General features: G+C 56.1%; 3 protein-coding genes across 3 annotated transcripts; 1 reads left to right on the forward strand and 2 right to left on the reverse strand.

Moving 5' to 3' along the window:
- Nucleotides 1-1,402: 1,402 nt before the first annotated feature.
- On the reverse strand, nucleotides 1,403-3,218 carry VOLCADRAFT_88502 (uncharacterized protein; the record flags this gene model as incomplete). The annotated part of the gene is made up of 2 exons (XM_002948254.1): nucleotides 1,403-1,631; nucleotides 3,098-3,218. Coding segments are annotated over 2 exons (348 nt in total), but the record flags the coding sequence as incomplete, so codon positions are not given.
- Nucleotides 3,219-3,683: 465 nt separating this feature from the next.
- On the forward strand, nucleotides 3,684-10,287 carry VOLCADRAFT_101784 (uncharacterized protein; the record flags this gene model as incomplete). Its single annotated transcript, XM_002948114.1, has 8 exons — nucleotides 3,684-3,747; nucleotides 6,997-7,054; nucleotides 7,325-7,431; nucleotides 7,588-7,790; nucleotides 8,698-8,846; nucleotides 9,178-9,334; nucleotides 9,744-9,844; nucleotides 10,062-10,287. The coding sequence occupies 8 exons, from the start codon at nucleotides 3,684-3,686 to the stop codon at nucleotides 10,285-10,287; spliced, it is 1,065 nt and encodes a 354-aa protein (XP_002948160.1).
- A 184-nt stretch (nucleotides 10,288-10,471) lies between these two features.
- Nucleotides 10,472-12,037, reverse strand: VOLCADRAFT_88504 (uncharacterized protein; the record flags this gene model as incomplete). The annotated part of the gene is made up of 3 exons (XM_002948255.1): nucleotides 10,472-10,617; nucleotides 11,736-11,795; nucleotides 11,943-12,037. Coding segments are annotated over 3 exons (301 nt in total), but the record flags the coding sequence as incomplete, so codon positions are not given.
- Between the last annotated feature and the right edge of the window lie 2,102 nt (nucleotides 12,038-14,139).

The following is a 14,139-nucleotide window of genomic DNA, read 5'->3' on the forward strand; positions in this document are numbered from 1 at the left end:
GTGGGTCGGTCTATCATGACGTGTTAGTAGATGATCTCCGTCTGGCTCTTCTGTCTGATCTCAAAGTGGATTGCTGGTCGTCTAAAGTGCTCATCATTTTGCGTTGGTTGGGCCATGAGTGGCCGGCGTGTGACTCCGTTTCTCAGAAGGTAGATGTATACTCGTCTCAGTTGATTCGAGTGGGTGAGGTTCTGGAGAGGTTATCTGCGTTCCTTTTAAGTGACTGGGATCAGTTCAGCCAAGGGGGTGATCCGCGTGTGTTCCAAGGTAAAGGGGTTTCGCTTTGCAGGTATCATAACTGGATGGGCTCCCCTTCACCAGCAAGAGAGGGCTCCGATCCCACAGGCTATTTGCGTGTTTATTTGCCGGTCAACCAGTTGCGTATGGTTGCCAAATTCCGTCTTTGTTGTTGGCCTTTGGAGGTCAACAAAGGACACCATAGGCCGAGAGAGTGCCGTACGTGTCAGGTCTGTACGTCGGGTAAGGTTGAGGATGAATATCATGTGCTCATGGAGTGTGAGGCGTATACTGAGTTGCGTAATAGGTTTCTGATTAACGTTGAAGATACTGATATGCGCAAGGTATTTCTTAATACCAATCCGAGGAAAATCGCTACTTTCCTTACTGAGGTTTTTGATGAGCGTCAACAGCGTGCTCTGGAGCTTCACGGCTCGTGAGGGCACCCGCCGCGTCGGCGGCGGAAATACTGTAACCACAATACAATACAATACAGGAGGATGCGATTGTTACAGTGGACCCCGAACGGGTCGAGACACAGGAGGACAACACGTTTCAGGTCTCTGAGTACGATATACTGGACATAAGAAGTTGGTGTACATAAGGTTGCAGACAGGGTTATGGGGGAAATATTTGGTTTATGCCGGTATGTAGGACCATGTCGATGACTAAGCCTAGCAATGTTGCCAAGCTGCGGCCAGAGGGTTCCTCAGTACTGCGGCAGATACCGGTCTGGTTAATACTTTCTTTTGACACTACCGCTGCGGGAAAGGATTATCAGCTTGGCCAGTCTGCATCCACGCGTGTCGCCAGCGTCAGTGCCGTTGAGGCTGGTAGAGGTCACCGACGACGTCGACGTCATTGCATACGCAGGGTTAACTGGCTTCTAGCAGATGCCATCCTAGGTACTTGTTCGCGGGAATGCCGAAAGCTTCTAACTTTGCAGAACCCTAAGTAATCCCTCCCGTTGCCGTCCAACCCCGCCACGTGCCGCTAATTGCCAGCATTATCCCTGAGCCAACATGCGCCTAAAGCAACTTTTCGACACTCAATACCTGGATTTTGTAATTTGTCCTGGATTCAAATTTGCATCTACTGGGTCGGTAAATGAGGTCCCTATTGCGTATAGGAGGCGCGGGGCTTCCTGCAAGGTACATCCGGGAGCTCAGGCATCGCCGGATACCCGGACAAATGCTAGGAACGTGGGCCAGGTCAGCATCCTTGGGGACTCAGCAAGGGTGTCGCCTGTCGACAGCACCAGGATGGCTGGCTGCACCACTCGAGCCAGTGCCGGGTACCTTTCACTGCCTCCAGGACGCCCGACTCCCAGTGTTGCCTCGCTCGTGGAAGCTTGCAGAACTGCGGCTTGCCGCCATCGTCTTGCCATTCGCCAGCTGCGTGCGCGTCATACGTCATAAAGCTGGAGTTCGCATCAGGGTATCGGGCGAACACACAAGCTCCGACAGTGAGGCCGACCACCGCATTACACAAGATTTCCAGACGCTCATTCAGTCATCCTGCAGCGTCAGCTAATCGTCTTCACAACCAGCGCCCACGCTTCCACGCCCATGCCGCCCGTTGACGGCCTCCCGGCAGCCAGCATTTGGCTGGCAGCACACACACGCACACGTCCACAGGCGACATGCACACACGCACACGTCCACAGGCGACATGCACGCACGCAGGCGTCGGCAATCGCACAGCACACAAGCGTGCGGGCATTTCCGCTGCTCGGTGGACCTGCAGCGCTGAAACGACACCTCCCGACATCGCTCCTCATGTCCATCGCGAGCGACTTCGCCTCGTCTTGCCTTCTCTTCCCATTCCGGTCATATCGGGTCGCATGGGGCCATAGTCCTACAACCCCCGGGGCCCCAACGGGGCAGATGATATGGTATGATATGTGACACGGCATTGCAACCCCATTTGCCACCTGGCTCGCACCTACCCCGCAATCCCCACCTCCTGCGCCTGTAGCCGACATGAAGACGGTCTAATGGCCCCGCCAATAGACCGTCCACACCCTATAAGTACAACCCCTCAGTTTCGGCGTTTTATGTCCGCCCATGCAGTGTGCTTTCCTGGTCTGAGCCGCAGGTAGAAGCTGGGAAGGATGGTACACGAATAACTTTAAAGGCATTGTGTAATTGTCCACGGGTCATTCCGCCCTGGCAAACGCTGACGACGGCAAACTATGCAGCCTTGGCAGTTGCATCATCTAGACCACACAGCTTATAGGGCTCCGGACCGCACATCATACGACGTCCCATATGCCCTGCGCAGCTCACCATGTCGCAGCCCCGCATGGCGCACCGCCAGCGGCGGGCCACCCTAGGACTCTTACCCTCACCCGTACCCCCTGGAATGCGTGCTGCCTCCGTAAGGTGGAGCCCATGGCGGATCCAGCCACCACTACCACGCCCACGTTCCCGGCACTGAACCCACCCCAGCCTAGCCTTTCGGGTTGGTCTGATGGCAATCGAAAGGGCAATACGCTTTCGAACGGACTCACGGGGTGCCCAAGTACACGTAGCCTGGCAGGATGACGGTCCTACACATTCCCTTCAGCCTGACGACACCGCCAGCGCAAGATCTAGGCCTTACCCCGCTCATCATTCACAGACATACCCAAAATTACGGTCTTCCGTTATACCGTTATGCCGCCGCCTCGCCCGACGTTCTCAGATCCCGCGCTGCTGCCGCCAGCAGCGGCAATCCCGCTGAAGGCGCCCGCAGTCCCTGACGGCTCCCCCAACCGTTTCAACCGCCATAGCTCTCCGGCTCTGGGTCCCGCCATCCCCGCTGGCTTGCGGCCGTAGGCTGCCGCGAGTCCAAGTCGCCCACCTCGCCTCCCCCTTACCCCTTCCACCACAGCAAGAATTCGCCAAACGTGATGCGGCCCGTTTGTGACGTGTCGAGCTGAGCAATTGCCTGTGACAGCTGGCTGGGGTTGAGCGGCACACCCAGGTCGCGGAGGAGGCCTGCGGCAGGGGTAACAGTGTGGAGGAGTGAAATTACTGTGTGGGAGGGAGGAGATGAGGCAGGGACGCGAAGTGAGGTGCGTGGCGGGCTGAGGCTGGACATGCATGGCTATCTCCGATTAGCGCTTCAAACACCCTCTAACAGACGGCGTCCAGCCGCCCCTCTCGGCCCGGCCCTGCCATCCGGTCTTGCTGTCAATTGTGTGGATTGTGCTGGAGGGTCTCAAGGGCAAATGGGGGCCAGACTCGTCTCCCTCAATGCAGCAATGCTCTGCTCTTCGCCCCTGCCTCTCTCGGGTGCACCCTCCCCCTCCCCCGCCCCCCCCTCTCGTTTAGCCCCAGCTTGGGGTTCGTCTGACGCATCGGCACCACTGCTGTTCCCTAAATGAACCCCCCAGCCAAACCCATAAACCCAAACACAGCCACGCGAACTCACCGTCCAGCGAAAGCGTCGAGATCTCGCCAATGCCATCCGTGTCGTACACCGCGAACGCGCGCGCCACGTCCTCCTCCGTAGGCTCTCCGTCTGGTACGGCCTCTTCCACCGCCTGGTACGAATGCGACGCCGCGCTCCCGTGTGATAGATGCGATGTGGGCCGCTCCGGTGAGACTCCGCCCCCGGTGGCCACCGCCGTGACCTTGGGGCTGGCGGGTTTGCCATTCGTAGCAGACAGGCCCTTGCTGGTGCTGCGCAGGAGGCAAGAGGTAGGAAGGCGGGGGGAAAAGGATATGATCCTCCATGATGATGAAAAGAGGTAAAGTACTACCAGGAAGACTGGCCGCGATGGAGGAATTGAGATGAGGGCTACACCTCGCAGGAAACGGCCCTGCCTGGTCCTGGTCATCTTAATGAGTCGAAAATGGCCCCAGCAGGGGCTGAACGTCGTCCGGAGGCGCCGGGCGCCCCGAGAAGCGACTCAGCTTAATAACGAGTAATAGCGGCTTATATCGTCCACAGAGGAAGCGCCCCGTGGCCCCATGGCTGTGCACAGCGGTGCCCGTGGCACATGGCACGGCGGCTGCGGACGCGCTTCCTTTCTGCACGCCGCCACGCCTTCTTTCAGTCATTTGGTGTGGGTCAAGGAGCTGCTAAAGGGGATTTCCCTAGCAGCTGGGTGGACCGACACCTGGCAAGCTTTCACAACGAAGGCACCCAGTACTGCATTTTCAGGAGCTACAACTGTGTGCCGATTTTGGGCGGAGCTACACACCAGGGCTGGCAAGCGGGAGTTGGCGGATGGAGAACCAATAAGCATTCAGCATCAGGCGCGAGATGAGGCATACAGACGTTGGAGGTCGGGAGGTGAGGACCCGGCCTGAGAAGTACCGGGATGGGAGATGCCCCAAAGCGGCCTTTATATCCTTTTGCCAATTGACGCTGCAGCGCAGTTCTTGTTTACCAGTTGCGCATATGTGGCCCTGTAGCGCATGAACTTCACTTGCCCAGCCCAGCCCATAGAACCCCCCACCTTCATTGGCATCCAGGCCCGCAGCGTGTTGGGGCTACTTCACGTGGTCGTTAAAAGCATATCACCCAAAAGAGTCTTCTGGGCCGGTCACGCTCATATCCCTTTCCTCCCCACCTTCATTTAGTGCCACGATGTTGCTTAGTTTAAAGCCTATGGTTCCCGTTAACACCGATGATGCGGTGTCGCACCACCTTTTTTCCCGCGATGGGTTGGTACTGCTTTAGTACGACTCGTTGGTCCGTCCTTCCAGAGCATACCTCTCCCAGCGGCAGCCCCTCCCTTTACCTGACGTTTCCAAGCGACAACACCGCCTCCAGCTGCTGGTAAGCTTTGCGCTGCTCGACCTGCTTGGCTTTGAGCCGCTCGATGAGCTCCAACTCCATTTGGGCCTGTATAACCATACACATAGACACGCAGCCAGGCAGACCCAGACCGTCAATGTCGGCGGAAGCGTCGGCACAGCAGTATAACGTCAGCCAAGCTTCATCCCCGAGGGAAATTCCCTCTGTTTAGCCTTCTGCCTGTTTTGCTGTCGTGCAGACTCGAAGTGCGTATTACCAAGTCACGAGCGTTTGGTGTGTGAGTTGCACGGCAGGCAGGCTGGCGGTGCAGGAGTTGCCGGCGGATTTCAGTTTGGTGGATTGTGGGGATGCCAGGCACGAAACGGGATGTAGGGTACAACCACTGGCAACGAGGACGTGGGAAAAGGGGTACATGCCGCGGGGTCCGCCCTTATTGTACTACGCTGCAGCCCCAGGTGCTGCCCCCATGCGTACCAAGCGCTCGATCTCCTGCTCCTTCGCAAACTTGGCGTCGATCTCTTCCTTAAGCCTGCGCTCATACTCCTCCTGGGCCTGCGGCATGGAAGGAAAACAACGGGATTAAGGTTCGCGTAGGGTGGCGCATGGCACATGTGGCGCGCGTCTACGTCGACAAGTGCTTACCGCCGTAAGTTTCTGGAGCTTAAGTGTCTCGATCTTCCGTCTCGCATCCTCTTGCTGCTTGCGGATGAAGTCTTTTTGTTCAAGAGCATCCTTGCGCGCAATGAGCCTGCTCTCCGCAAGGAGACGCTCAATTTCCGCACGTTCTTCCTTAGTTTTTTGAACTACTTCTAGCTTATCCTGGTAAATCTTGTTCTCCTGCTCTATCCGGTGTCGCAGGGCCTCCTCCTTGGCCCGAAGATTGTCCAGCTTCTGCTCCTCGACCTGCTCCTGCAGCTCCCGCTGCCGCTGTTCTTTCTCAAGCAGTTTCTGCTCATTTCGCTCCCGGGCTTTGATAATCTCCTTCGCTTTCCTCTTTGTCTCAACAATACGCTTCTGCGCCCTGTCCTCCTCCTTTTGCAACTGCCTTACACGGTTGTAAAGGCGCAGTGCATCATCCTCTGCTGCCTTGCGTGCGCGCTTCTCCGCCAAAATGGTGCGGGCCATGGCCGCGACTGCATCGTCGCTAGCCATTTGGGGCCCTTCACTACGGCCCGGGTCTAAGGGAAGCACTGGTAAGGATTATGGGTACTCCTTATTACACTGTTCTGTGAACAATTTAGCTTGTTGCCACCGATGTAAATAAATTTGTCAACGCAATACGAGCTTTGTAATATATACTCCTTTGAAAAGTGCGGTTAAGCGCAAGGATTTGCCTCATAACAAGTTACCACGGACCCAAGTTACTAGCTACTAACTCGAAGTACGGCAATGGAAAGTCGGGTTTCATGTTGTCGCCGTGTCGCCTCTCATAGCCTCGCATTACTGGCGGCGTACTCGTTTACCAAGAGGCCTTTTTAGTGGTAATTTGCCATTTCACACGCACCTAGCCGCCCCAGGCCGCCGCCTCCTCACGCCACGCCACGCGCAGCACAATTGGCACCTCACTTCTTCCGAACTCTATGGCGGCGGTGGTGATTGATTCTAGTGCCGTGGACGCTGCTATACACAAATGCTGTAGCTTAGTGGTCGTGAGCTGCCCACACATCGAAGCGGGTTCGGCCTGCTCCACTGGTCGACAGGGTCCTGAGGCCGGGCCGCAGGAGACAACGCAGGAACCTCACGGCCCAGGCACCCCTGAGGAATTAGAGTCATTCTCACGGACACAGTCCCGGCGCCCGTCTGGTGTCTGGACGGCAACGCAGACGGAACCGGAACGTACCTCGGAAACCTGCAGTTCTGCATCAAGCAGCAGCAGTAGTTGTAAATCTGATCAGCTTCAAGATGGAATATCGGACTCTGCCGGCTGTCAAGCAAATGATGGGCTCGGGACTGACGATGTCGTCCTCACCAACCAACTACGAAGCAACAAAAAATTTACACCTGAAGAGCTGGACGAAGCGGTGTTACGGGAAAACCCCAATCGCTTCACGTTATTCCCAATACGGTAGGCTTTTGGCGACCCGCCAAAAGTGCAAAGTGCGACCTGAGCGGCTACCAGCACGAACATGCAGGCCTAGTTCCCAACACAATAAATAACATGTCTTTGGCGAGCTCGGGCAGCATTCAAGGATTGGTTCTTCCGTCCGGGCATACCTCCCGCTTTCACCGCCCTGTCATTTCCGTGGACTCGTGCTTACCACAGGCCGCGGCGGCCGCAATTCTTACCCCGACCTCCCCCTTTACTCAAGCCCGCTCATGTGTGCTGAGCCTCCAGGTACCCGGACCTCTGGGAATTCTACAAGCGGGCCGTCGCGTCCTTCTGGACTGTGGAAGAAGTTGACTTCACGGGAGACTTGTACGATTTCGATCATAAACTTAAAGGTAGGCCCGAGAGCTTCCCCGCACGTTCCGTGGAAGCCGCCCCGCTGAGCCCAAAGCCTCGTTATCAGCCCCAACTGCTCGCCGAAAAGCCCAACCACCCGCTTTTCGCCGCCGCACCTATCCTTAAAATCCCCGAAATCCTTCCAACACACGCAGAGGAGGAGCGGCGGTTTATCAAATACGTGTTGGCATTCTTCGCTGCCAGCGACGGTATCGTGATGGAGAACCTGTCGGCGCGGTTCATGTCGGAGGTGCAGGTGCCTGAGGCCCGCGCATTCTACGGCTTCCAGATTGCCATGGAAAACGTGCATAGCGAGATGTACAGCGTGTTGCTGGACCACTACGTTCGGGACCCCGCGGTAAGGTCGGAAAGCGGGATGACGGGTGGGGTGGGTGGGTGGGTGGGTGGGTGGGGGAAAAGAGAGAAGGAACGGCGAGGAGGGGGAAATTACACTCACGACGGGAAAGCCGTCTACGGGAGGATTGCAGGAAGTGGTAGCTTAGAGATGCCGAGGGAAGGAGAGTGTGGAAGGAGAGTGTCGATGCTGGGGCGAAGTTGGGAAGTGCTGTCAAGAGGGAACGAAGTGTACGGAAGTTTAATGTCGAGATCGAATGGATGGGTGATTGACTGGGTGTATGCGATCACATGGCGGCGTGTACAGCCGCACTCCGCCCCAACTGTTGTCTGCAAACAGACTTGCGAAACAGTTGTTAAACAGACGAAATGGAGGTCTAAGTAGAAGGGGAGTGGAGTGGAGTGGAGGGGAAATCCCGGGGCGGAAATGGTAAGAGGTCGGGGCAGTTTCCTGGGACCGGCCAAACCAATCGCAGGGTTGTGGTTTACATGAGCGAGGAGGTGTCTTCCTTAGGGGGTTGCTAATTGCTAAAGGACATCATATTGGGGGTTGAGTGTGGCACATCAAGCTGGTGGTGGCGCTGGTGCCATATTGGGCCATACAAGCAACGTGCTTAAAGTCTCTCTCTCGCTCGCTTGCTCGCACCACACATGTTGGCCAAGTTCGCGCTGCTCCAGGCGACGGCTCCAGGCGACGAGAGTGCGTGGCGGCATCAGCCGCTGGCGCCCGTGATGCCCATACGTCCCGTGTCATGGACCCCTAGCGCATGGTCATATTGATCCGTTCTGTTCGGGTCTGGTCTTCTGCCACTCCAGTCGCTATGTTACCTCCATCGGTGTACCGGACATGCGTGTGTGTATGACTTGTCTCTGTCCCTCCATGTTTCCTGCTCTATCTGCGCGTCTCTCAGGAGCGGCGGCAGCTGTTTAACGCCATTCAGACCATCGCTACGGTGGGCAAGAAGGCGGACTGGGCGCTGCGCTGGATTTCCTCCAGCAACTCGTTCGCTGAGCGCCTGGTGGCGTTTGCGTGCGTGGAAGGGATTCACTTTTCCGGGAGGTACGTGGGCAGGTTGGAGGTGGGGCTGATGGAGGTGAGGAGCTGTGGTGTTGGCCAGCGTGTGTGTGTGTGTGCGCGCATGTGCGATTTAATGGCAGGAGCTTTGAGGGAGCGTGGCGTGCACTTGGGGTATGGGATGTGGCCTTTTTGGAACAATGGATTGAGTGATAGTTTGCTGCCGCGGCTGCACGCATCGCACAGAAGCCGTTTTTCAGCCTCCTGCACACACAGCCAAAAGTCCTACTTTGGGGGGAGAGCTAGGAAAGCATAACTGGTTCCCCCTGCCTCCCCCCCCGCTTTCTTTCCCCCACCAAAAAAATCGTGTACATAGCTTCTGTGCCATCTTCTGGCTGAAGAAGCGGCTGCTGATGCCTGGTTTGAGCTTTTCCAACTGCCTCATCTCCCGGGACGAGGGCCTGCACTGCGACTTTGCGTGCTGCCTGTACGGCCACCTGAAGAACCGCCTGTCTCGGGAGCGGGTGGTCAAGGTGAGGCAGATGAGAAAGGGGGAAGGAAGGGGGAGGAAGAGAAAGGGGGTAGGAGGATGGGATCTGCGGGTTGCCGGGCCCCCTACCGGGACCGCTCGCCTCTGTGTTTACAAGTGTCTTCGGGCGCCACGTCCTTATGAGTCAAATTCGCGTTAGATTACCAACGCTTCTTCGATGCAGCGGAGTTAGCACCGTGGATTGCAAAGAGGCGCAGCAAGGAATCTGCTGTGCGGAACAACGGAACATGTCTTGTATCGTCGTACCTGCAATAGATATGCCGTTGCAGCCCTAGAGCGGGAGCAGTTGGGAAGCAGTTGATGCGATCGAGCTGCGCGCGTTTGCCTCCTCCCCTTGCGCGCTGCCCTCGGTGGGCTCACCTCCGTCTGTCTGTCTATGTGTCTACCACCAGATTGTGGACGAGGCCGTGCGATTAGAGGACGAGTTTTGCACGGAGGCGCTGTCGTGCGAGCTGCTGGGGATGAATGCGGACCTGATGCGGCAGTATATCCGGTGAGGAGGGAGGGAGGAGAAGAGGGGAAGGGAGAGGTTAGGAAAGAAAACCCGCCAACCTGAGGGCCGGTGAGTGCGGGCGGCCGAGTGAGTGAGTGAGTGGGGAGAGGAGGGTGGATACCGGGTGTCTGCATGGAGGGGGACAAACAGCTTCAACAGGATTTTTGAAGCCTCAGGAAGCCTTTGTGTATGTGTGTACTTCGTTGCGCATCTGCAGGTTTGTCGCTGATCGACTGCTCGTCTCGCTTGGGTACGACAAGTACTACAACACGGTCAACCCGTTTGACTGGATGGAGATGATCAGTCTGCAGGGCAAGGCCAACTTTTTCGAGCGGCGTGTGGGCGAGTACCAGCGCGCCTGCGTCATGGCGGGGGACAATGGCTCAGCGGAGCAAGCTCGGGGGTCAAGTGAGCACGTCTTCCGAACCGACTGCGATTTTTAGGTGGTGGACGGGGGTTGCGTTGGCAGGGACCGCGGCGGGAGCGGCAGCGGCACCACCGGGTATCACACCGCGGGCTCCTGTGTCCTCTGATGTATGCTCCTTGGAGGCAGGAGGCGCAGCAGCCGCGTCAAGGACCACTCTGGCGTCTTCCCCAATGCCTGCCCCAGGTAGCGCATCCACCCACGTTGCGGGGGTGGAGCAGCTCGCTCGATGTCCAGTTTGTCTTTCACATTATCATTGTAAACCATTTTGCCATTGTTGAGCTGTGCATGCGAGGCATGCGGTCCGCGGTGGGCGGCCCGGTCCGCCGAACACATGGTGCGGGTAGATCTGGGTTGGTTTTAGGATGGGTAGGGGATGGTAGGGGATTGAAGCCGTCGTGAGAAACAAGGAGCATTTTCTCGCAGCAGAAGTCGCATGCTTTCAAACTTGGGATTCTATGCGCAGCCGGTTGCTGGACATGTTTTCTGTTGACGTGTTGAGGCAGGGCTCGGATGGCTTTGCGCGTGTGCTCTCGGGGCGCGTTTAGGCCCTCCGGAGAGCAGGTAGCAGGAGTCGTCGCAAAAATTGCAAGGTCTGATCACGTGGATGATGTCCAGGTGGCCAAGCAAGTGGTTTTTAAAGCGGGATGGCGCTGGTTGGTAATTGTCGCAAAGTGGGTTGGCCGCAGAGGCCAGGCCTAGGAAGATTCTATTCTTGTTGTAGTAGCAGCTGCTGTCGTTTGCGTCCTCCGAACTCTGCCAGGAGGCATGTCCCGGAGGTATCCGTCCCCGGCATCCGTGTGCGTGCTTAACATTGCTAAGGGGCATTATCCAATGGTGCCGTACTCGCACCCAGCAAATGCCGTATGTACGATTTGGGGAAGGATGTGCCCTCAGGAAGGGCGGAGAAGTGCCGTGGAGAGCGGGTTAGTCATCTCACAACAAATCATGATACATAGCAGCGAGGTGGCACTGTTGTACGTTTTGTGTGTCGGATACATGTTGGGAGGATTGTGCCCATGGCTCACAATATTGCCTTTGGGGTCAGTCACGTGATAACTGGCGGTTGCTTGGTTGCGGTTACAGCGTGTTTGACGGTTTCGGAGCTTCCTGAAGCTCTGCCGAATGCGGCCCTCGTCATATCAGCGACGTCGTCATACACAATTGTCCGTTCGGCGACTGCAGCGCGACTGCTTTCCGCACACAGGTAGCCCTTGAAACACAACCTCTCTATTGGGCAATGTTATAAATTTGATTTCCACTGATCCCTTCCTGCATACTGTGGCACCTTAACAACTTTGTTTCCTGCGCGCGAGGGCCAGAAGAACCACGTCGTATGTGTGTTTTCTTATGTGTATCACGTACATCGATATACCTAATAGAAATTAAACCCTGTTTCCATGCACACCATGCGTCTGCGGTTTCAGGAGCCAGCAGCATCGTCTGCCAAGACTCTTTGCGGCGTACCTTGGGGAAATGATGATGAGGATTGAGCTGGGTACTGCAGCCTTGTGGCAGAGGGACGGGCTGGGGGGTAGTGATGTCTTACAGCGCGTTAAGTCAGCACATTGTTTATCGCATCAGTGGACCTGTGGTGTGATTTCGTTCAAGGGGGTAGGTTCAGTGCAGGGAGAGTGTTGCAAATCTTTGCTGGACCAGGGGGACCGCGTGTACCTCGCCTCCTCCAAGGTGGTCCTTGACGTCCAGCCGTTGATTCCCAAGGGACGTGAAAGTACGATGTAAAGGTGCTCTCGAAGCTTGATGGTCATCGGGTGCCATCATAGGGCCGCGGTCGCGTCCGCAACTACCCGCGTTTCATTGCGCAGGGGGAAAATACACGAGTCTGGGGTTCTTGGACCAGGCTTGGTTAGCGCCTGAGGGACTTGGTTAGCGCCAGGGCAAGAAATTGCCATTCGGTGTCGCGACTGTGTGTGTGTGTGGTGTGTGTGTGTGTGTGTGCAAGAGAGTGTTCCCTATCTGCGCGGCCCGTAGCTATGGATTTGTGGCAAGGTTTGTTTCTTAGGTGGGAGCCGCCGTTGCAGGATTTGGCTCGTGGAGGCATGTTGGGACCCTGGTGCGAGTAGCTGTGAAAGCTGTCTGAAGGGGGGGGGGCTCTGTGATGTCAGGCAGCTAACTGAATGAAGTGGGGAAGTAGGGAAGGATGGTTGCGGGCAAGCTCGTACGCTCTCCTGCCTTCAGGTGTTAGTTACCTCTTTTGTGAGGATATCGTTTTTCCTTGTAGTGATGATGTTTGAACGGAGCTGCGTCTACGGTTGCTGGTGCAGCTTGCTGTGTGAAAGCTCGCAGTGCCGGTTTACGCGTGCTGTTGCTCCTTTCAGTGGGGTCCGCCGCCCTTTTAGCCAACACGATTCCCTACCTCTTCTTCTCTCTGTCTCTCTTGTCTCCTTTCTTGGCGCAGAACTCTTTGGGGGGCTACTGGATGCCGGCATTGCGAATGCATGTCGCGTTTTTTTACTAGCAGCGGGGCTCGGAATAACGACGACCACACCGAGGGCTCTCTGTTATCAGCAAATAACCGCTGCTGTGTATGTACTTATGAACCTTTGACGGCTTTCCGATACACACCCCTCAATTTTTTGCCGTGATCTACAAACCCCAACTGGCGCCACCTCCTGGTGCAGCTCTGAAGGGGGCCCATTTGTGGCGATCCTCATCAAACCTGAGGTCCAGGGCATTCCGGAAGTTATACACCAGCAGATTGGTGCCGAGCTGTCCTGTTGAACAATACAGTTTACGACCCGATGTTCGACCTTGCCTTCAACAGCATTAAAACTGCACCCGCGTGACCTACACGCGCGCATGTGTGTGTGTACGCGTATGGCGTACCTAAAGTTTAACCCCTGATAACTGACCAGCACAGCTCTGAAAGGAGCCAGTACATACCTGTACATACGAAACAATTCGTCCGTATGTGCGTCACTATAGCCGCCGGGACAGTGTGACCATATGTAAGGTTGGATCTCATCTCAAGATTAGATTCTAAAGTTAGAAATCTAACTGAGAATTCTATACTTAGAGATTATGTAGCTGAGATTGGCCCATTAGATGACGGTTAGGCCGTTGTTGAATGTACGACATTTAGAAACTTTAGAAAGGTTTACTTGCCGTTCCCCGGAGCTCGTTTCGTCGTTTGTTCAGAAGCAAAAGCTTGTAGCGATGGCGGACACGGGTGCAGGCCCGAGCGAGCCCAAGGGCAAGAAAGGAAAGGACAGCTATACCTACAACGGCAAAAAGCTCACGCCGCAGGAGTACTATGAGCAGCTTAAGGAATCAAGCATAGGAGGCAGGCGACCTGGGGGCAGTATTTCAATGAGCTGCTTGTGAACAGCGTTGTGAAGATCCAGTGCTTCTGCGGCAAGGAGCTCAGCGCAACGAATCCCTCAACCGTAGCGCCCAAGCATATCAACGAATGCCACCCGTCCACAGCGTCTAAGCCTCCTCAAAACGCCTTCGCCTCCCCTCCACACAACCCAGAAGCCACGGAGGTTGAAAGCTTTTCCCGCGCAATGCGCTTAAGTTCCGAGGTTTGCGCCTGGGTTATATTATTACATGTATAATTATAACATGCATTGGTGCGACGTGAGCGTTGTGGCCGTTGGTTACCTAGGGTATGATTGTGTGACGTAAGGGGGGGAGTATATATAGGGGGAGGGGGGAGTATATATACACACATACAATAGCGCTCGCGACCCCCTAGAATATCATGTAACCAAAATACCAGTTGGTCGATACCGGTGTTGAGGTTCTTTTTTTGACAAGTAGTACTGCGGTAATGTATGTGGCATGTCGCAAGGCAGGCCAGGCAGGCAGGCAGGCAGGCCGGCAAGGCAGGCAGGCCGGCAAGGCAGGC

The sequence above is a fragment of the Volvox carteri genome, assembly GCF_000143455.1.
Source record: "Volvox carteri f. nagariensis unplaced genomic scaffold VOLCAscaffold_9, whole genome shotgun sequence".
Lineage (NCBI taxonomy): Eukaryota > Viridiplantae > Chlorophyta > Chlorophyceae > Chlamydomonadales > Volvocaceae > Volvox > Volvox carteri.